This window comes from Rhincodon typus, chromosome 34, assembly GCF_021869965.1.
Source record: "Rhincodon typus isolate 14 chromosome 34, sRhiTyp1.1, whole genome shotgun sequence".
Lineage (NCBI taxonomy): Eukaryota > Metazoa > Chordata > Chondrichthyes > Orectolobiformes > Rhincodontidae > Rhincodon > Rhincodon typus.
The window spans coordinates 8,829,159-8,851,241 of record NC_063365.1 but is presented as its reverse complement, the minus strand read 5'-3'; the positions used below and the strand labels follow the sequence as shown (position 1 = coordinate 8,851,241).

General features: G+C 43.7%; 1 protein-coding gene across 1 annotated transcript in view; it reads left to right on the top strand.

The window, feature by feature from the left end:
* Window positions 1-22,083, top strand: part of LOC125486846 (FERM and PDZ domain-containing protein 2-like) — a 92,272-nt gene that overhangs the window by 40,929 nt on the left and 29,260 nt on the right. The window contains exons 3-5 of the mRNA XM_048616183.1: window positions 1,574-1,734; window positions 15,121-15,186; window positions 20,310-20,495. Of these exons, the coding sequence (XP_048472140.1) occupies window positions 1,574-1,734; window positions 15,121-15,186; window positions 20,310-20,495 (413 nt within the window). The remainder of the gene's footprint in view (window positions 1-1,573; window positions 1,735-15,120; window positions 15,187-20,309; window positions 20,496-22,083) is intronic.

The window sequence follows — 22,083 nt, the reverse complement described above, 5'->3', positions numbered from 1 at the left end:
ACTGCCATCTTGAATCTGTTACATGTTAGCAACAACAGGATCCTCCTGTTCCATGTCCCACTGTTTGATCCCTTGCCTTGGAAAATACACTCACTCTGCTCTTCCATCATCCCCTCCAGCCCCTCCTCATCCTGGTGAATCATTAGCTATCCAGCTACCCAGACCTTAAAAATCCCAGGCTGTTACTTTAAAGCAGAGCAGTGGAGTTCTTCTTTGCGTTCAACTTGTGTTTAGCCCTCCACCAACTTCACAAAAGCAGATTCTCTGGTGATTCTCACTGAAATAACTGCACAGAGGCCGGTGTCCTCTCATCTTTTATTTATGTAGGTGAATTACATGATGCTGACCGGCTAGCTCAGAGCCAGTCCCTAGAGCGAGGCGAATCCCTGACTCTCCTGTTTATATCTGTCAGCCGGGACTCCCTGATCGGCCCAGATTAACAGCCCCAATCAGGGAACTCAGTGTCAATGAGATCCACCCAGCTAACCTCCTTCCAGTTACTGTAATCACATTGCTGTTAGTGGGAGCTTACTGTATACAGGGAGGCCAATGTGTACCTTTCATCCCAGCAAAGGCTGCATTTTAAAGTCCATCATTGGCAGTTCCGTGTTCTAAGATGGCTGCAGTCATGTAAATGTAACTTTTTCTTAGTTTGTCTCCTTGTTCCCTTTCCAAGCATTCCACAGTGGGGTACGATGGCTCAGAGGTTTGCACTAGGGACCCGGGTTCGATTCCACCCTCGGGCAACTGTCTGTGTGGAGGTTGCACATTCTCTCCATGTCTGCGTGGGTTTCCTCTGGGTGCTCCAGGTTCCTCCCACAGCCCAAAGACATGCAGGTTAGGGTGGATTGGCCATGCTAAATTGCCCCACAGTGTCCAGCGATGTGTAGATTAGGTGAGTTAGACATGGGAAACGCAGCGTCAAAGGGATAGGGTAAGGGGGTGGGTCTGGGTGGACCCAATGGGCCGAATGGCCTGCATTCAGATTGTAGGCATTGTATGACTATGACTGCACTATCAGATGTGCCATCTTTCAGATGAAATGTTAAGCTGAGGACGAGTCTGCCTAATCGGGTGGATGTTAAAGATTTTGGAAGAGTAATTGCATTGTTGAGCCAATGTTTATGTTTCACTCCACGTTAATTGTCTGGCCACGCTCACATTTTTATGGGAGCTTGCTGCGCACACTTCCTACTTGACACAAGCGATCACCTTTCGAAAATAAGAGTGTATAATGCTTTCTTGCTGTAAATCTTTTTCACTGAACAGTGTTGGTTCTGCCACTTCTTAGCATCAAAAACTGGAGTTTAAGTTGTCTCCTGTGGTATTTGTAGTGTACTGTGAGATTGTTTTATCACTGAATCAGGCTGACATTCACACACCTGGATTTGTGATGTTGTAGCTCTCTTATTATTTTCAACGTTACACTCTGTTTGCTCGTCTAATCTCAGCGCCTCTGTATACGGACAAATCCTACTGGTAATGCTGTCCTAATAACTGATTGACAACGTTGTGTTACTTCCTTAGAAGATTTCCTTGCTGTTTTATTTTTGTTTCCTGCACTGTCTTTCAGGAACTCCCTGCCATTACATTCTCTCGCCATGGTCTGTGTTGCTGTCAGCGAGCGGTGGAATGTCTTTTCGAAGCAATGTCTCGGGTGTGGACATTTATACCTTTGCTGCGCCAGAACTGCTCCAGGGCAGAAGTTCCAGCTCGCAGCTTGCGATAGAGAAGGTAAGGGGAAACCAAGTGTCTGATGGCTTCAGCAGAAAGAGCTTCGTCAGGCTCCCCCCATCACATCTTGGTGCATGTGCTCCCAGTGCCAGCGAAGGGCCAATCTAAATTCTGCCCACTTTAAGAAAGCTCCTGCCAACTGGTAAACGATGTTAATGCTTGCAAATGTCAACTGAGCGTGCTCTAAGGTTAAAAGCAGTGGGGGCTAATTGGGAAAATATTGGGGCATGTATACAAGAACCAGTTTAAAGGGTTTTGTGACACAGTGGTAGTGCCCCTACTCCTAGTCCTGGTTCGAATCCCACTTGCCCTGGATGTGTGTCAGAACATGTCCAAATAGGTTGATTAAAGAAAATTTTCAGGGAAGGTGGTGATGTAGTGATCCACAGGAAATTGATCTGACCAGTTTTGGAATACTACATGCAATTCTGGTCTCCTATCCATAGAAAAGACGTTGTGAAACTTGAAAAAGTTTAGAAAAGATTTACGAGGATATTGCTGGGGTTGGAGGGTTTGAGCTATAGGTAGAGGCTGAATAGGCTGGAGCTATTTTCCCTGGAGCGCCAGAGACTGAGGGGTGACCTTTTTGGGGATTATAAAATCATGAGGGGTATGGGTAAACCAAGGGTTGTTTTCCAAGGTAGGGGAGTCCAAAACTAGAGGGCATAGGTTTAAGGTGAGAGGGGAAAAATTTAAAAGGGACCTTAGGGGCAGCTTTTTCACACAGAGGGTGGTGCATGTATGGAATGAGCTGTCAGAGGAAGTGGTGGAGGCTGGTACAATTACAACATTTAAAAGGCATCTGGATGCGTACATGAAGAGGAAAGGTTTAGACGGATATGGGCCAAATACTTGCAAATGGGATTAGATTAATTTAGGAGATCTGGTTGATATAGATGAGTTGGACTGAAGGACTTGATTTCTGTGCTGATGCCCATGGAATTCAACCCCAGCAGAGTTCACCATGCAATATAAAGGGGGAGGGAAATCTGGATACAGTGGGCAAGAGTTAAATAGAAGAGAAGAAAGTACTATTCCCATGTAGGACATCAACTGCATTGCATTCTTGTTAGATCACAATCATATTGTTTGACATGTCAAAGGGTGTAAGGGACTGCAAGGGTTAATACTGAGGAATACCCTCAGCACCACCCACTATGATGCAGTAATAAGGACTTAAGAATAGCTTAGCATCTTGAAGGAATAAGACTCGCCTCCAGGTCCTCCTCATAGACATTGCTACCCAGACTATCGTATCAATGTAAGTTGCACATGGTTGTTAATGTGCAATAAGCTAAATCTTGTTTAAGAGAAGAGCCCTTTTTGATTAGAGTGGTAACCAATTTCCCTCTACCACATCAGATCAAATGGGTTCTGTAGACCCCTGCTCTGGGAGAGGATGGTGGCAGTAAACCTGCTCCCAGGTGAGCAGTAATGCAGATATCCTCATACCATGCATTGGGCCATGATGAGGACGACATTGTTCTGTTGATTGTGCTCTATTACTGTGTCCAAATTACATCCTGTTTAGTAGGGGACACTTTAATCGGGTGTTAATGATACTTGACTCAAAGTCCACAGATTGAGTGAAAATACCACCCTACAACTTTCAGGATTTGTATTGAATTAGTTAATGTCCATGGAGGCATTGCCTATGACCTACTTGCAGGAATATGCCACCGTAATGATAGTGGCAAAGGTTGGCTAATTGCTCTCCATAACTACATTATGAGTAAAGACACTGACATATGAACAATGACCAAGATTCGGCCATTCAACCCCTTGAGTCTGCTCCACCATTCATAAGATCATGGCTGATCTGAATGTAACCTCAAATCCACACTCTAACCTAGCCCTGATAAGTTTGCTGACCAAGAATCTATCAACCTTTACCTTAAGAACATTCCAGATCTCTGCTCCTACCACCTTCTTAGGAGGAGCGTTCCAAAGACTCACAACTTTGAGAGTCACCATATCTTTGGTTTAAAAGGGCGATCCCTGATTTTTTAAACAGAGGCACCTAGTTATAAATTCCCCCATAAGAGGACACATCCTCTTCGCACTCACCGTGTCAGGTCCACTCAGGATTTTGTATTTTCAATCAAGTCACCTCTTACTCTTATAATGTTAGCCTGTCCAACTTTCCCATGTAAGACAACCTGCCCATTCCAGCTATTATTCCTGTTAATCATCTCTGAACAGCTTCCAATGAATTTATATCCTTCCTTAAATAAGGTGGCCAATATTGTGCACAGTACTCCAGGTGTGGTCACTTCAATGCCCTGTGTAACTGAAGTATAATCTCCCTCCCCTCACAATATACAATATGCTATTAGCCTCCGTAATTACTTGCTGTATCTGATTATTAGTGTCTCCTGATTAATGACACCATTTAATAATACCATCTTGAAGGTGACTTGGCAATCATGCTACACTCCAATTCTCACTGTTGTTAAATTGAAATTATGAAATGTGAAGACTGGGAATGGCTGGGAAGGCAGTTCAGTGATCTTTCTGCACAAGGTTTGCTGAGATGATCTTTTTGCTGATCAGAATGCTGAGGCAAGTAATTGCCAACCTGACTCCCCAGTGCTTGCCCACCAGCTACAGAGAGCAAGCCGGGAGTGCAGCTCCAAGGATACTCGAGCAATGTTCAGCTCAAAGCAGCCACTTTGTTTGTGATGGATGCTATGGATTTTTTGTTTGCCATTCTCCTGCTGTAGGTGAAACGATGCCAGCACCTTGTAGAGCATCAGAAAGCATTGACTGATAAAAGGCCACTTCCATTTCTTTGATAGCACCTTCAATATGCCCCAAAAGACTACAGGCAGGCATTATAAAACAAAAACAAAACAGAAATTGCTGGAAAAAACCCAGCATCTGTGGAGAGAAATCAGAGTTAACGTTTCAGGTCTCCTTCAAAACATTATAAAACAAACTTTGATTGTGTATATTTTACTTCAATATGGGTTCTATCTCAAATATGCGGAGACTCTGGCGATTAGAACTGGCTTGCTCAAAGATGACCAAGTAAGACTCCATGATAGCCATCTGTGCTGATGGATTGTTATCTGAGCTCCTTCTTAAAGAAGTAAATCAACACTGTTCAAACTATCTTTGTTGATCAAGCATCAACTATGTGCATTTTGAAGGCAGTAGCCCTTATTGACAGTTCCTGACTTTGTGGGAAAATTATACACGTTTGGTAAGGGTGGTGCAGTGGGGAAAGTAGGAAAAGGTGTTGATAATGGCAATGAATAAATGTGAGGCTATCTACTAGTTCGACTTACTCATTGCAAGCCCCTTGGTGCTGCTGGATTAATTCTGTTAATAGAGGGGTTTCACCCAGGCTAATGAACTGGCAGAAAGGACCAAGGGAGCTGAAATGAATGCACCTTCCCCATACAGTAGCCTCATTATAACTGAGGATTTGGCAGTCTCCCAGGCACTTTTTTTATAATGAGGGCTTACTACATCTGCTCATATTCAGTGTTTTCTATTGTTCCAGCTTGGATTGAATGAACGCTAAAATGGCTTGTGATAGAAAGAAGCTCAATTTGCACTGCAGTGATGTGCAAATTGGCCATTTTAATCAGATGTCACATCCAAACAGAATCCTGAGCCAGATAACTTTTCATTTTGTGAAACAAAAAAGTGTGTTAATTAGCATCTATACAGTTGAATCCTAGCAAAATCCAAGAGTTAATGAGTGTTGAACAACAAGGCATATTCCCCTTCACTTTAAAGCATTGAGATATGTTCAGCCTTTGTTTCTGTTTTGCTTTTCCACTGTCGTCGCCATTTTGACTTGTAGCACATTTTACACATTGACACCACATAAAATTACCTCAGACTGCATTGATGTATATTAATACTTCAATTGTTTATTCTGGCATTTAAATATATTTATAAAGTAGGACTCTATTATAATAGGTGGCTTTTTTTAACTCTGTTTTCCCCAGTTTCCTTCTGCTCTTGTTCTGTAGATGCTGACCCAGTTGATACATGGTCCCTGTTTCCCTGGGGAGCCAAGCTAGAGAATGAGGTCATTGACTATATCATGTCATAGAGTCATAGAGTTATACAGCGCAGAAACAGACCCTTCAGTCCAAGCCGAACATAATTCCAAACTAAAGTAGTCCTATCTGCCTGCACTTGGCCTATGTCCCTCCAAACATTTCTTATTCATGTCCTTATCTCAATGTCTTTTAAATGTCGTAACTGTACCCGCATCTACCACTTCCTCTGGAAGTGGCACACACGAACCACTCTCTGCATAAAAAATTGCCCCTCATGTCCTTTTTAAATCTTTGTCCTCTCACCTTAAAAATATGCCCCTTAGTCTTGAAATTGGATTTGCTTTGATTTATTATCGTCACACATACCTAGGTAAAATGAAAAGTTTTGTTTTGCGTGCAGAACAGGTAGATCATACCATTCAAAGATCATAGGGTGATAGAACAGAGTGAGGAAAACAAAGTTACATAAGATTTCACAAAAAACAAGATCAACATTAGAGCAGCATGAAATAGCCCACTCTATGGAAAAGACACCACAATGCTGTCCTCAACATCCAGCGAAGGACCTTGGAGAGTAATAGCATGTGGCAAAACCTGTCGGTGTTATTCTATTCTCTGGCTCAAAAGCCAGCTGTAGTATTTCCCTTCTGCAATTAGTCAATTCTTAGGATTGATGCCGGAGCCAACTCAAAACTCTTTGGAGGCCAATTTCAATTGAACCTGTTTGTTCATTCAGATTTGCATTGCACAGGGTATGAAATCTCCATTCAACTCAATCTAGTCACTTTGCTGTCATGTGGGTTAAAATGGCCCCCTTTGGCTCAGTCTCACTTCAGAAGATGTATTTACGCCCTGTCGTGTTTTGTTTTAACTTGAAATTTGCCTCTCCAGAAGGACAGGCTTTACCAATCAGAAAATCTACCCCTTCCCATCTGTCTGCTCAGCACTGCACAATCTAGTGTCTTGCAGGCAGTTTTTGCAAACCTCTGCTATCTTAAAATACACTGTGGTCACAATCCACAACACTGCCATCCAACAGATTAGCAGTCATGCACGGATGTATTGCAACAATGTTTGATGGATATGTATCTGCCTTTAATTATCTGCCTCATTCATTGAACTGGCTTCCCTGGGCCGTAAGATAAAATGTTAGTTGCCTATTTTAGCATGTCCCACCGTGTTAAAAAAATGCATAAGGGAAGATTAAGAAGTAGAAATGTTCTTCAAAAGGAACAATTTACAAAACAAAAATGCATTGCAAGCCATTCAGAGAACTTTCAGTAGTTAATACCTGGAATGGGAGGGTTGTCTTATGGTCAGACTGGACTTGTATCTGCTGGAGTATAAGAGATTAAGAAGTGAAAAGGTGAAGATTCAATGAAACAAAGAAAACCCTGACAAGTCCTGGAAGGATAGTTGTGGAGAGGACATTTCCTCTTGTGGGAGAATCTAGAACTAGGAGTCATTGTTTAAAAATAAGGAGCTACCCATTAAAGACAGAGACTCAGAGGGTACTAGATCTTTGGAACTATCCTTCTTAAAGCATGATGGAAAGTGGATGAGACTTTGCATATTTTTAAGACAAAGGCAGTTGGATCTTGTCACACAAGAGGATGAAAGATCATTAGTGCTGGGTGAGAATGTGGAATAATCAGATCAGGCATGATTGCATTGAATCAAGGGGCCGAGTGGGCAACTTTTACTAATAATTTGTCTGTTGTATGAATCATAGAATCCCTACAGCGTGGAAGCAGACCACTTAGCCCATCAATCTCACACTAACCCTCTGAAGAGCATCCGACTCCCTGACCCTATAACCCTGCATTTCCCATGGCTAATCCACCCAGCCTGCACATCCCTGGACGCTATGGGCAATTTAGCATGGCAAATTCACCTAACCCGCACACCTTTGGACTGTGGGAGGAAATGGGAGCACCCAAGGGAATCCCACGCAGAGACAGGGAGAGGGAGAGAGTGCAAACTCCACACAGACAGTAGCCTGAGGCTGGGATTGAACCCGGGCCCCGGGTGCTGTGAGCCACCATGCCCCTCAAAATGACTGCTGTATTTTTACTCAGAGTGATTATGATGTGGAATGCATTGCATGAAAGTGTGCAGGAAACAGTGTTAGCAGTGACTTCCAGAAGGAAGTTGGACAATTACTTAAAGAGAAAATAGAAATTGCAGGGCAAATGGCAAAGAACAGGGAGAGTGGGATTAACTTGATTACACTTTCAAAGAGCCAGCACAACTACGATGGGCCAAATGGCCTGCTTCTGTTTCTGATGATTCAGTATTAAATTTTAGGAAGGAGCAAAGATGCAGAAAGTAAATGTCCAGTAACAAGTTAAATTGAAATTAATCAAAAACTTATCACGGAGGAGTGAATGATTATTAAAAAAAAGGATTTAACATTTGGTAGCAGCTAGTGCCAGATTATAAGTTTTACTCTGTAGAACAGCAACTGGGTTAAAATTGATCACATGAAGCTTCATATATTATTTTAGCAATTTTGCCCCCCAGTTTCTTGTTTTCCCTGTTGCACTCACCTAATAAAGTCACTAGCTCCTTACTGTGGTTTCAATCTGAGAGTGTTAGGCAGTCCCCACTAAGAACAAAAAAGGAAATTTGTCTTCAGATAGCACCTTTGACAACTTTCAACTTGGAGAACTGAGGTGTAACATGATTGCAAAATCCTTCATAGTTACTGAAGCAGTTTTGAAGTGTAGCTGTTGTTGCGCTGCAGGTCTTTTTCTCCCATTATTTGTTCATGGGATGTGGGTATTGCTGGTTAGACCAGCATTTATTGCACATTCCTAATTGGCCAGAGAGCAGTTAAGCTGCAAGCACGTTGGTATGGGCCTGGAATCACACGTAGGCCAGACCAGGTGAGGATGACAGATTTCCTTCCCTGAAGAACATTAGTGAACCAGATAGGTTTTTCGACAATTCTTTCATGGTCATCATTAGACTCTTAATTCTTCATTTTTAATCAAACCCAAATTGTACCGTCTACCATGGCAGGATTTGAACCCGGATCTCCAGGTCATTACCAGGGTCTCTAGATTCATAGTCTAGCAAATGTACTAATAGTCAATACCTCACCTATAGAATTAATATAGTCAGAACTTTGTTGACTGATCAAATGGCCTCCTTCCAGGCTGTGATCATCTATAAATCTATTTAAATTCAACGAATTATCATGGTGGGATTTCAACTCAACCCCCCGGAACATTAGCCTAGCTCTCTGGACTACTGGGCCAATGATATTACCACTGCTGTTACTGAGGCATGCATGGTGGCTCAGTGGTTAGCACTGCTGCCTCACAGCGCCAGGGACCCAGGTTCAATCCCACCTTTGGGTGACTGACTGTGTGGAGTTTGTACATTCTCCCCGTGTCTGTGCGGGTTTGCTCCGGTTTCCTCCTGCAGTACAAAGAGGTGCAAGTTAGGTGGATTGGCCATGCTAAATTGCCCGTGGTGTCCGGGGATGTGCAGGCTAGGTGGATTAGTCATGGGAAATGCAGGGTTACAGGGATAGGGTGGGGGTTTGTGATTGGGTGGGATGCTCGTCAGAGGATTGGTGTGGATGTGATGGGCCAAATGGCCTGCGTCCACAGTGTAGGGATTCTATGATCTCCCTGCTGCTGACCTTTAGTTTCAGCTGATTTCTGCTCATTAAAATCCAAGAGACAGCGATGATATAAACAACCAGCTCACCCTTTGGCAGTTGAACACCACTGGACGCTGAAAGAACACTTTCACTGTTCTTCAAAGATTGTCATCCATCTGGGCTGATTGACATGGCCTTCGTTTCATAATGCACCTGACAGTGCAGCCCTCCCTCCCTTAACACTGCAATGAAGTGTCAGCCTGAATGAGACACATGCACACAGACATAAGCGTGTATGTCACACTTATTCATTGACAGAATGTGGGTTGCATTGACTGGATCAACAGTGGCTACACGTCCCTTAGAAGGTGGTGGCGAGCTGCCTTCTTGAACTGCTGCAGTCCAATTCTTGTAAGTAGACCCACTATGCTCTTAGGGAGGGAGGTCTAGGATTTTGATCCAGGGGTACTGAAGGGATGGCAACATATTTCCAAGTCAGGATGGTGAGTGGCTCGGAAGGGAACTTGCAGGTGGTGGTATTCTTGTATATGTGCTGTCCTTATCCACCTAGGTGCTAGTAGTCTTCGGTTTGGAAGATGCTGATTAAGGAGCCTTGGTGATCTCTGCAGAGCACCTGTAGATGGTACGCCCTGCTGCTATGCACATTGACACAGTATTAGTTAACCCTCATCAGCAATTCCACTATGGACATTTGTACTTCCCTATTCATCTTTACTTCCATAGCAGGAGGGCCCTTCAGCTGTGGCATTCCTGAACACATTTATGGACCTCAGTCCAGAAAGGTTCTTGAATGAGAATTGTGGGACACGTTAGACCTATGAAGGGAGGGTCTGAAGATCTAAAACAAACAGAAATACACAGCAGGTCTGGCAACAACTGCGGAGAGAAAGCAGAGTTAAAGTTTTGGGTCCAGTTCCCCCCCTTTCAGAATGAGGGTCATTAGACTCGAAACATTCACTCTGTTTCTCTCTCCACAGATGCTGCCAAGCTTTCCCCAGCAATTTCCATTTTCACGTTGGATTTCCCAACATCCGCAATCCTCTGTGTGGAAATAGGCCACTTGGACCATCGAGTCCACACCAACCCTTCAAAGAGCATCCCACCTGACCCACCACCACCTCCCCCTGCTACCCTACATTTCCGATGGCTAATCCACCTGACCTGCACATCTTTGGACTGTGGGAGGAAATGGGAGGACCCAGAGAAAACCCATACAGACGCGGGAGAACATGCAAACTCCACACAGTCACCCGAGGGTGGAATTGAACCTGGGTCCCTGGCGCTGTGAGACAGCAGTGCTAACCACTGAGCCACCACGCTGTCTTTGTTTCATGTCTGAAGCTCGACTTTTGTTGTCATTTTGGATCGGGTCAGTGAGATAGGGAAGTATGAAAAAAGAATCAAGTGCAAAAGAGAATAGGGCGACAGTAACATGGTGGAACAAGGAGACCATAAGATGTTGCAGCAGAAGTAGGCCTTCAGCCCATCAAGTCTGCTGCACCATTCAATGAGATTGTGGCTGATCTGATAATCCTCAACTCCACTTACCTGCCTTTTCTACATAACGTTTGATTCCTTTACCGATTAAAAATCTATCTGCCTCAGCCTTGAATATACTTAATGACCCAACCTCAACAGCTCTCTGTAGTAAGGACTTCCACAGACGCACAACCTCCTGACTGAAGAAGCTCCTCCTCATCTCTATCCTATCTGAACAACCCCTCACACTGAGATTATGCCCTCTAGTTCTAAGCTCTCTCCCATCTTTCCATATCTACCCTGTCAAGTCCCCTGAGAACCTCATTGTTTTAAACTCTAATGATTATAGGTACGATATAGGAATATATGCAAACCATCAAAGTCGACATGTTTCTTTTGTGTTTGACTGTGCGGCGTTGCTGCCTGGTACCAGACAGTCCAGAGTCGAATACTCCTCAACTTTAACGCAGAAAGTAAACTAAACTGCTGCTAATTAAAAACCATTTGACCCACTCCCTTCGGTGGTGATTGGAGCTACCTGCAGAATAATTTCCAATGACGATAGAATACCTTACAGTAAAATGCCATCCCTACTACCTACCACGAGAGTTCACATCCGCCATCCCGACAGCAGTCTACATAACACGCTGTGCGGATGTGAAAAATACCCTAGATGAGATTTACACTGCCACAAACACTCTAGAGACAAAATTTCTCGAGGCCCTATTCATTGTGGCTGGCAACTTCAACCAAGTCAACTTAATGCAGGTGATGCCAAAATACCATCAACATCGGCAAAACTAAAGAACTGATCATCGACTTCAGAAAGAAAGGAGGAGAACACGCCCCCATCTACATCAACGGAACTTAGGTTGAAAGAGTCAAGAGCGTCAAGTTCCTCGGAGTGATGATAACCGACAACCTGTCCTGGACTTCCCACGTAAATGCGACAGTCAAGAAGGAACAACAACGTCTCTTCTTCCTCAGGCGGCTCAGGACATTAGGCATGTCCATAAGGTCCCTCACCAACTTCTACAGATGCACCATGGAAAGCATACGGTCCAGGTGCATAACGGCGTGGTATGGCAATTGCTCTGAACAGGATCGTAAGAAACTACAGAAGCTGGTGTGCACAGCCCAGACCATCACGGAAGCCAACCTTCCATCCATGGACTCTACTTACACGGCTCGCTGCTGTGGAAAGATGTTCATCATCATCAAAGACCCAGTGCATCCAGTGATAATGATCTCCTCCAACCTCTTACATCGGGCAGAAGATACGGCCTGAACACATGCACCAGCAGGTTCGGGAACAGCTTCTTTCTGGCCGTTATCAGACTGTTGAATGGACTGTAGCCTCAAATAATGTAACCTAGAATGTAACCTGTACGCCTCTATGTCTTTTTGACCTTTACATCCTTTGCTTGCTGTGATCTGCCTGTACCGCTCGTAAACAAAGTTTTTCATTGTTTTTTGGTACATGTGACAATAAATCAAATATATCAATCAATCAATATTTCAGTGACTGTTACCTCAGAATTGATGGTGGAGAGACGGGAAGAAGAATGGAAAAGATTATTCCTTTCTGCAATTTTAATGCTGTGGCAGTCCTTCCATGTGAAGCACACCTTCTGGAAGAAAATAACAATTTTAGTTTGGTCGGGACAAAGCCTTGATCTGCTGACACTCTGACGGCCGATTGATACTGGTACGGTCTTTAATCTCAACTGTGTGAGAGAATTCCTTTTGGAATATCAGTGACAGAGGAGAGAGCTGTCTTCGCTGAATGCTGAGTGTGAATAGCGGCACACGGAAGCTTTAACGTCCTGCAGTGCCTTCCCACTATGAAAAATGGCAGATACTTGAGCTCTTCGACTAATGCCACAGTTGGTATGCTGTTGCCTAGGAGACCACTGAGTTCAGTGCATAAGGAGTTGACAGAGTTAATAAGAGCAGCACACTGGACTTTATCTAAATTAGGCGGGTGGCGTGAACTTGAAACACTATCTGTCTTTGTGTTTATTTTCCAAAATTTGGAGCAAAGAAGGATGTTCTGATTTGTTTAAGTCAGTCAGATCTAAATTTCTGCAAAAGGGCTTTCTCGGTTTTCATAAGCAGGTGGGAAGACAGGGGAGGTAATGGCCTAGTGGTATTGTCACTGGACTGTTAACCCAGAGACCCGGCTAATGTTCCAGGAACCCAGGTTTGAATCCCACCATGGCAGATAGTAAAATTTGAATTCAATAAATATCTAGAATTAAGAATCTAGTGATGACCATGAATTCATTGTCGATTGTTGGAAAAACCCATCTGGTTCACTAGCACCCTTTAGGGAAGGAAACAGCCATCCTTACCTGGTCTGGCCTACATGTGACTGCAGACACACAGCAATGTGATTGACTCTTAACTGCCCTATGGGCAATTAGGGATGGGCAATAAATGCTGCTTTAGCCAGCAACACCCTCATCCCCTGAGTGAATAAAGAAAGACCGTGAACCTACCTCATTGGCTATTTTATGCAAATTCACTGCCCTTAAACATTTCATCATAACCCTCACTGAATATTGTTACAACCCAAAGCTGAAGTAATCCTCCATGATAAATTATTTCCAATATCATGCAATAATGGTGCTCACAGAATCAAAGACTCTGACTTTGTCTCTTGTCTCAGAAAATAAAACAGTTTCCTTAATTAGCTGTTGCAAATCAATGATATAGAAGAGATATGATTCATTACAATAGTTCTGTTATTTTCTCTAATCACTCCAGATAGACAGATGCTAGGGACAACAAGGTGCAGGGCTGGATGAACACAGCAGGCCAAGCAGCATCATAGGAGCAGCAGCCCAATGGTATCAATGTGAATTTCACAAGCTTCAAAATCTCCCCTCCCCCTACGGCATCCCAAAACCAGTCCAGCTCGTCCCCGCCTCCTTAACCTGTTCTTCCTCCCACCTATCCCCTCCTCCCACCTCAAGCTGCACCCCCATCTCCTACCGACTAACCTCATCCCGCCCCCTTGACCTGTCCGTCCTCCCTGGACTGACCTATCCCCTCCCTAACTCCCCACCTACACTCACCTTTACTGGCCCCATCCCCGCCTCTTCGACCTGTTTGTTTCCTCTCCACCTATCCTCTCCTCTATCCATCTTCTATCCGCCTCCCGCTCTCTCCCTATTTATTTCAGAACCCCCCTTCCCCTCCCCCTTTTCTGATGAAGGGTCTAGGCCCGAAACGTAATAGCCTTTCTGCTCCTATGATGCTGCTTGGCCTGCTGTGTTCATCCAGCCCTGCACCTTGTTGTCTCGGATTCTCCAGAATCTGCAGTTCCTACTATCTCAGACAGATGCTAGGAGTGTGTTTAGTTTCTAGCATCCTTCAAATATCAGTGCATTGATATAGGAGTTGGGAGGTCATGTTGCAGCTGTACAGGACATTGGTTAGGCCACATTTGGAATACTGCATTTAGTTCTGCCCTTCTTGCTATAGGAAAGATGTGAAACTTGAAAGGGTTCAGAAAAGATTTACAAGGATGTTGCCAGATTTGGTAAGTTTGAGCTGTAGGGACAAGCTGAATAGGCTGGGTGCTATTTTCCCTGGAACGTTGGAGGCTGAGGGGTGACCTTATAGAATTTTTTAAAGTAACGAGAGTCATAGATAGGGTAATTAGCCAAGGTCTTTTCCCCAGGGTAGCAGAGTCCAAAACTACAGGGCATAGGTTTAAGGTGAGAGGGGAGAGATTTAAAAGGGACCTAAGGGGCAACTTTTTCATGCAGAGGGTGGTGCATGTATGGAATAAGCCACCAGAGGAAGTGGTGGAGATGGGTACAATTACAATATTTAACATCTGGATGGGTATATGAATAGGAAGGGTTTAGAGGGATATGGGCCAAATGCTGGCAAATGGGTCCAGATTAATTTAGGTTATCTGGTCGGCATGTGCGAGTTGGACCGAAGGGTCTGTTTCTATAAATGTACAAAACAACTCTTTCCCAATACACTTGTGTAAAATTTATATTGAAATACCTGATCCAGACTTTGCTTTGCAAACGGATGGTACAACAGGTTGTTGTTTGGTGGTATATACTGCTTGTCTTGCTTTTAGTGCCTTGAGTTTAGGCAATATTACCGCAAAGGAGAATCCTCACTATATCCCCTACCAAACAGAAACTGTAAACTTGCTTTCTCTCAGTCTCACTGTCAGGCCTCTGGTTGTAATGGGCTGTTTCATCTTGTTTGTTTTTTTGCCTTTAGATGCATGTGTACTCACTGGGAATGACCCTGTACTGGGCAGTTGATTATCAGCTTCCTGAAACACAGGTGAGATTTGCTCAACTTGGAGAATTAATCCAAGAAAAGTGATAAATTGTTTTCAGCCCTTCGACTGTTTGGGAAAATAAACAGCTTGGATCTCGTCCAGTTACTAAATAAACCAAACTGACTCTATTGACCTTTGTATCTTTTCCTATTCAGAACTATTAAATTCGAGAGGGTTCAGAAGAGATTTACCCGGATGTTGCTGGGCATGGAAGGTTTGAGTTATAAAGAAAGGCTGGGACTTTTTTCACTAGTACTTAGGAGGTTAAGAGGTCACCTTATAAAGATTTATAAAATCATCAAAAGTATAGATAGGGTTAAAGGGAGATGTCTTTTCCCTAGGATTGGGCATTTCAAGACTAGGGGGCTTATTTTTAAGGTGAGAGGAGAAATATTTAAAAAACACACGAGAGGCAATTTTATTTTACTCAGAGAGTGGTTTGTGTGTGGAATGAACTTCCAGAGGAAGTGGTGAATATGGGTACAGTTACAACATTTTAAAGACACTTAGACAAGTGCATGAATAGGAAAGGTTTGGAAGGATATGGGCTAGGAGCAGGCAGGTGAGACTAGTTTAGTTTGGGATTATGTTTGGCATGGACTGGTTGGACTGAAGGGTCTGTCTCCATGCTGTATGACTCTATGACTCTAGGTCTCTATGACACCTGTCCATTAATGGGTGAGATTGTTTGAGGTATATTCAATTCCTTGAGAATTCTTTGACTCTTTCTATTTAATCCATTGGAGATTAGGGTTGCTAGGAAGGCCTGCATTGATTATGTCCTCCAAATTGCCCTTGAAGGTAGCTCCAAGTCTCCTCCTTGAATACAACTTGGCTTGCTAGGCCCTGTCAGAAGGCAGGTAAGAGTCAACAGGATTGCTGTGGATCTGGAGGGACATGTAGTCCAAACCTAGTAAGGTCAGTTGAGTTCCTGTCCTTAATGTACATAAGATCTGATTTTCTGACAACCTAGTTATTACATAGTGACCGTTATTAATTCATTCCAGACTTGTTTAGTTCAATTTTGACCCATCAGCTGCTGTGATGGAGTGGAATTTGAACTCTCGTACCAGGTCATTATCCCCCAGCGCCCCCAAAACAGGATCACTAGCCCAATAACTTAAACACTATCTCACCACAGCCTATAGTTTACCATTTGTATGATGGTTATCTTGTGATACAGAGAGATGCCAACAACATTGGTTGAATTCCTGCACTAACCAAGGTTATCATGAACGACTTTCCTTCTCAGCCTCTCCTCTTTCCTGAGATGTGGTGATCCTCAGGTTAAACCACCACCAGTCATCTCTCTCTCTCTTTCTAATGAGAGATGGCAACTTTACCTTTTATACTTGTTAATGACAGATCAAGAAATCTAGACACATCCAGAAGTTAATGTTGGTTGCTTTAGAAAGATAGAACGAGCAGCACAGTTCAGAACATGGCAAAACATGCATGAAGCACTTTTAAACTGTGATCGATGTTGCCATATGGAAGTTAATTTTCACACAGCAAACAATCAGAAATCTGATTTTTTTCTTAGTGTTCGTTGAATGAGAGTTGGATGTGACAAGGGGAAAAGTCTCCAGCATCCCAAATAATGCCATGGATTATTTATTCTCCCTTGAGAGGACAGATTGAGGCCGAATTTGACATCTGAAAGATAGCACCCCTGACGGATTATTTTGTAATTCTTTCACAGGATAAGGGTTTTGCTAGTGAGGTCAGCATGTCTTCCTCCTCTCAAATGGCCCTTGAGAAACTGATGGTGGCTTGGCTGCAATCCATGCAGGATATTTACACCCAGAGGGCTATTATGGAGCGAATTCCAGGATTTTGACCTAGTGACAGTGAAGGAGCAGCAACATATTCCCAAGTGAGGATGGTGTGTGATGTGCAGGGGAACTTGCAGATAGGGTGTTCCGATGCATCAAAATTCCAAAGCACTTAATAGGAGCAATTATCACACAAAACAAGATTTTGGGACAGGAGTTAGAATCATAGAATCCCTACAGCATGGAAGCAGGCCATTCGACCCATTGAGTTCACACCGACTCTCTGAGGAGCATCCCACCCTATCTCTGTAAACCTGCATTTCCCATGGCTAATTCACCTAGCCTGCACATCCCTGGATGCTACGGGGCAATTTAGTTGGCCAATCTACCTAACCTGCACATCTTTGGACTGTGGGAGGAAACCGGAGCATCCGGAGGAAACCCACGCAGACTCAGGGAGAATGTGCAAACTCCACACAGACAGTCACCAAGGGTGGAAATAAACCCGGGTCCCTAGTGCTGTAAGACAGCAGTGCTAATCACTGAGCTACCATTCTGCCCACCTACTCACTGGTAGGTGTGAAATAAAAGTCGGAAAGGGAGGAACAGAGAGTCTTTGAAGGGTGGTAGAGTAGAAAGAGGAGTGAGGTGATGGCAAGATTAGAAAACTAGGATGAAGATTTTAAGTCAAATCTTGTCAAACTGGAAGCTAATGTTAGTTAGCAAGAACTAAAGTGGAACCTGGTATATGATGGGATGTGGACAGCAGTGAGCTTCAAGAGTTTTAGGATGTGGGAGGCAGACCAGGAGTTTGTTGAAATAGGTAATAAAAGACATTCCGTGTTCAGCAACAAATGAGCGGGAGATGAAACAAAATTGGGTGATGGAACAAAGGTATTGGGAAGACATCTTATCAATGGTGGGATAGGTGGTTAGAAGCTCATTTCAATATCCGATAGGACACTGACACTGCAAAAAGTTTGGTTTTGCCTCAAACCCGAGCCAGGGAAATGGATTGAGATGTTGCAGGGGGCACGGAGTTTGTGGTATGCACTGATGAAAATAGTATTTAATTGGAGGAAAGGAGTGTTCATCCAGTACTTGATGCCAAAGAAGCAGACTGACAATTCAGAGATAGTGCAGGTGGGCTGGGTGCTGTAAACAGGAATTGGAGCGTAATGCTGTGTTTTCAAACAATGTTTTCATTGGGCTGCATGTAGATGAGAATTAGGGAAGGAGAACAGATAGATTAGACAAACAGGGAAAAGGTGCAGGCCATTTGGCCCATCAAGTCTCTTCTGCTGTACACCAGCTCCTGATTGAACATAGACCTCAACACAATTTTCCGGCACCATCCCCATATCTTTTGATGTCCTTGAAATCTATAAATTTATTGATCTCTACCTTAGACGTAATCAATGACTAAGCTTCCATCACCTTCTGAGGTAGAGAATTCCATAGATTCACCACCCTCTGAGTGAAGAAATTCCTCCTCATTTCGGGCTCTCAGTGGACTACCCCTTGTTCAGAGACTCTGTTCTTTTGTTCCAGACACCCCCGCCTCCCCAATAATCTTGTAAGGGGAAACATCCTTTCTTCTGTCTGCTGTGTTGAGCCCTGTAACAATTTTGTAAGCATCACCTCTCGTTCTTCTAAACTCTGGAGAATGAAGGCCAAGGCTCCTTAATCTCTTGCTAAGACAATCCTACCATCCCTGGAATCAGTCCAGTGAGCATACACTGCACTCTCTTAATGGCTAGTTTCCCTTCCTTAGGTTAGGAGACCCAAAACCATACACAGTGCTCCAAGTGCACTCTAACCAATTGCAGCAAGACAACTTGTGTTCCCGGGGAATTCCAGAGATAAGGATATAGCAGTGGGAAGAGAGCCATTGCTGGATGTGATTTTTTTGCTTAGATTGGATAGAGAGGAATGGAATGAGGCAATGGGGATTTCACTTAGCTGGACAATAGGGGGAGGTGTTGGAGGACGATGATGTGATTAGCCTCGGTGGACAGATTAAGAAAGACAAGGAAGGAAGGTTAATTGTTGTCATTTGTGACTTTGTAAGTGTTGTGTGAGTGGCGTGGTGTGACAGAAAGCTGATCAGAGAAATTGCTTCAAGGATCGTTTGTGGACAGCAAACATGTAAAGCTGACTTGGGCGCAAGTAATTTTTCTGTAATGAACTTGATTTAATGTTTGTATAGAATGCAGAAAGCATCATTATGAGAAAAGTGTCTTTTTGCCTGATTGAACAAATGGAATACAAATCTGCTGTGCTTTCAGTCTCGCACCTCTCAGTGTTTACCCAACTGTTCACAAAACCCATCTTCTGCTGACAAATCCAACGTACACCAGCTGTGTGAACATATTTTCACCTTTGACGTTCTGCTGTATTAATTTATTATAGCTTTCAGTTAAGAGTACTCACCTTCTCTGTCTTTTGCTCCATAATAGTTTCTGCGGTTGTACTGTTTAAACTGAAAGCGAAAACGGACTGGAACTTTTGCTCAATTAACAACTGGAGGAGAGGCAAAACGCGAGAGTGGAATTGATATTCATTAACTATAAAAATAATTAATGTAACAGTACATAACCTCCATCCACCAACTTTGCCATTCCTGACCAAAACCTAGTACTCTGTCAGCTCTTCTTTATTTTTTTGTGTCGTTACTATCTTCGAAATAGTGCTGCGAGATCTCTTGAGTCTACTTGCGAGAGCACTGACTATCTCATCCAAAAGGTATTATCTCCAGTTGAGCTGTTAATTTTTAAAAAATTTTATTCATTCACGGGATGGGGACGTCACTGGCTAGGCCAGCATTTATTACCCATCCCTAATTGCCCCGAGACAACAAGGTGCAGAGCTGGATGAACACAGCAGGCTAAGCAGCATCATAGGAGCAGGAAGGCTGACGTTTCGGGCCTAGACCCTTCATCTGCTATGGTGCCCAGTTCTGTAGCCCATCATACATGATGGCGGGGCAGGGGGAGGGGGTGGGGGGTTGTGAGGGGTAGTGTAGTGTGGGTGGTGGGAGACTGTAAAATTCCACACACAATGATTCATTAAAAATGGGGAAATGCTTTGCAGCTAAACTACATTGTCTCATCAAAAGAATCAAGGAGATTTTTATGCAATGTTTTCGAAGTGTGTAATTGTTCTCTTGTCGAGCCTAAAAGATTTAGCTAATTGCTTCTCTTTCGAGAACTGAAGATCATCATGTTAAGTGCCATCATAATCACAGCACTCTGCATGTATAATTTACTGTTTGGGAAAGGGTTCTAGTTTTTGGGATCACACTTTTTTTTCTCACTGGATCTTATTTTTCTCTGTTGTGCCCATCACAGCCAGTCCAGCTCAGTGGCCAATTGAACCAGCTCCTACTGAGCATGTGTGAGGACCTCCCACACAAGAGAGTATCCTTGGAGACCATCGTAAATACCTGTGAGACGCATCGGCAGAACTTGGGACTGCCCCCAACAAACACGTGCTTAAGGAAACTTGTTCAGCTGGTGCTTGGGACTACGGCAGAGGTCAGTGATGCAAAATCAATGCTTTCCTGTTGTTCCTTTCTTAATTATTCACGGGATGAGGGCATCACTGGCCAAGCCAGCATTTATCACCCAACCCTAATTGCCCAGAGGGCAGTTTAAGAGTCAACAACATTGCTATGGGTCTTGAGTCACACATAGGTGAGATAATGGTTTCACAGTCATCATTAATTCCAGATTTTTTGAAATTCTTGAATTCAAATTCCATCATCTGCCATGGCAGGATTTGAATTCGGGTCTCAAGGACATTACCTGGGTCTCTGGATTAAATAGTGTAGCGACAATACTGCCAGGCCATCGTCTCCCCCTAGTTCTGGCTGATTGCATCCTGCCCCAGTCCAGCGTTGAACTGCACTGAGCTCTGGGCTGTTTGGTGGCACATTATAATTCTCCTACAACATTGGTGTGGTCTGTGTTGGGTTAAATAATTAAAACTGAAATCCAGGGATTTGATTTTTCTGTATAATCTTTAACTATAGTGTGAGAATGCTTGTGGTGAAACATTGCTGACGCTGTAAAGTGTGCTCCTTGTTATTTGCTCAGTGTGTTAACAGCAGTAGCTTTGCTGAATTGTTGATATTGTGATTGGGATTCTCCCTCTGGTGCTGGCCAACAGAGGTCAGGAATATTTCCAAGTGTTGACTGTAGGCCTGGCTGGGTCACTGGATGCCTCTACCATCTAAACTCATTCACACTACCTGCAGGGACCTGGAGGTCAACTGGTGCATCCCATATGGACTCTGTTGATTGGTCAAAATAGGCCATGGATAAGTCGTGTCTGTGACCCATTGTGTGTGCATGGCTAGCCCTGCTTTATCCTTCTGTCTTCACTCCTCCCATCCCACCTCCACCAAACTGACCCATAAGTGAGAGACAGACTCCTGCCCATTTCCATTTCAGGCCCCAATGGGAGCTAAAGTTCTGACCCTTTCGGTGTGAGCCACAGACTTTACTTCTCATTGAAAGAACAGTATTTCTTTTTCAATTAACTGTCTTGCTCCCTTGCTTTGATTTCTGCCTTGGGCTTGCTAACAATTTCCAATAAAGCTCAACACAAGCAGGAACAACATCTTATTTTCTGCTTTGGCACTTTGTAGCCTCCAGGACCCAACATTTGTGGTTTAACAACTTCAAACGTTAGTGTTTTCTCTCCATTTTGATTCTCCCACCCCAATGGCCATATCTTATTTGTGTCTTGTTGACTTAACCAGTAACATTTTCTCCTTTGCATACTCACCGTTAACACCTACTTTACATCTCTGTCACTGACTTACCATTAACACCTATTTTACATTTCCGTCTCTCCTTTACCACTATTAGTACTGCCTTTGTCTTTTTCTCCAGGTATCTTCAGCATCTATTGCACTCTCTCCTCCACTCCCTCTGCCAACAGCGTAAAACCCACCATTTTCATCCCCTTTAAATTCTAAACAAGAGTCACAATGGAACAAAAACAGAAGTTGCTGGAAAAGCTCAGCAGGTCTGGCAGCATCTGTGAAGAAAAAATCAGAGTTAACGTTTTGGGTCCAGTGACCCTTCCTCAGTTCTGAGGAAGGGTCACTGGACCCGA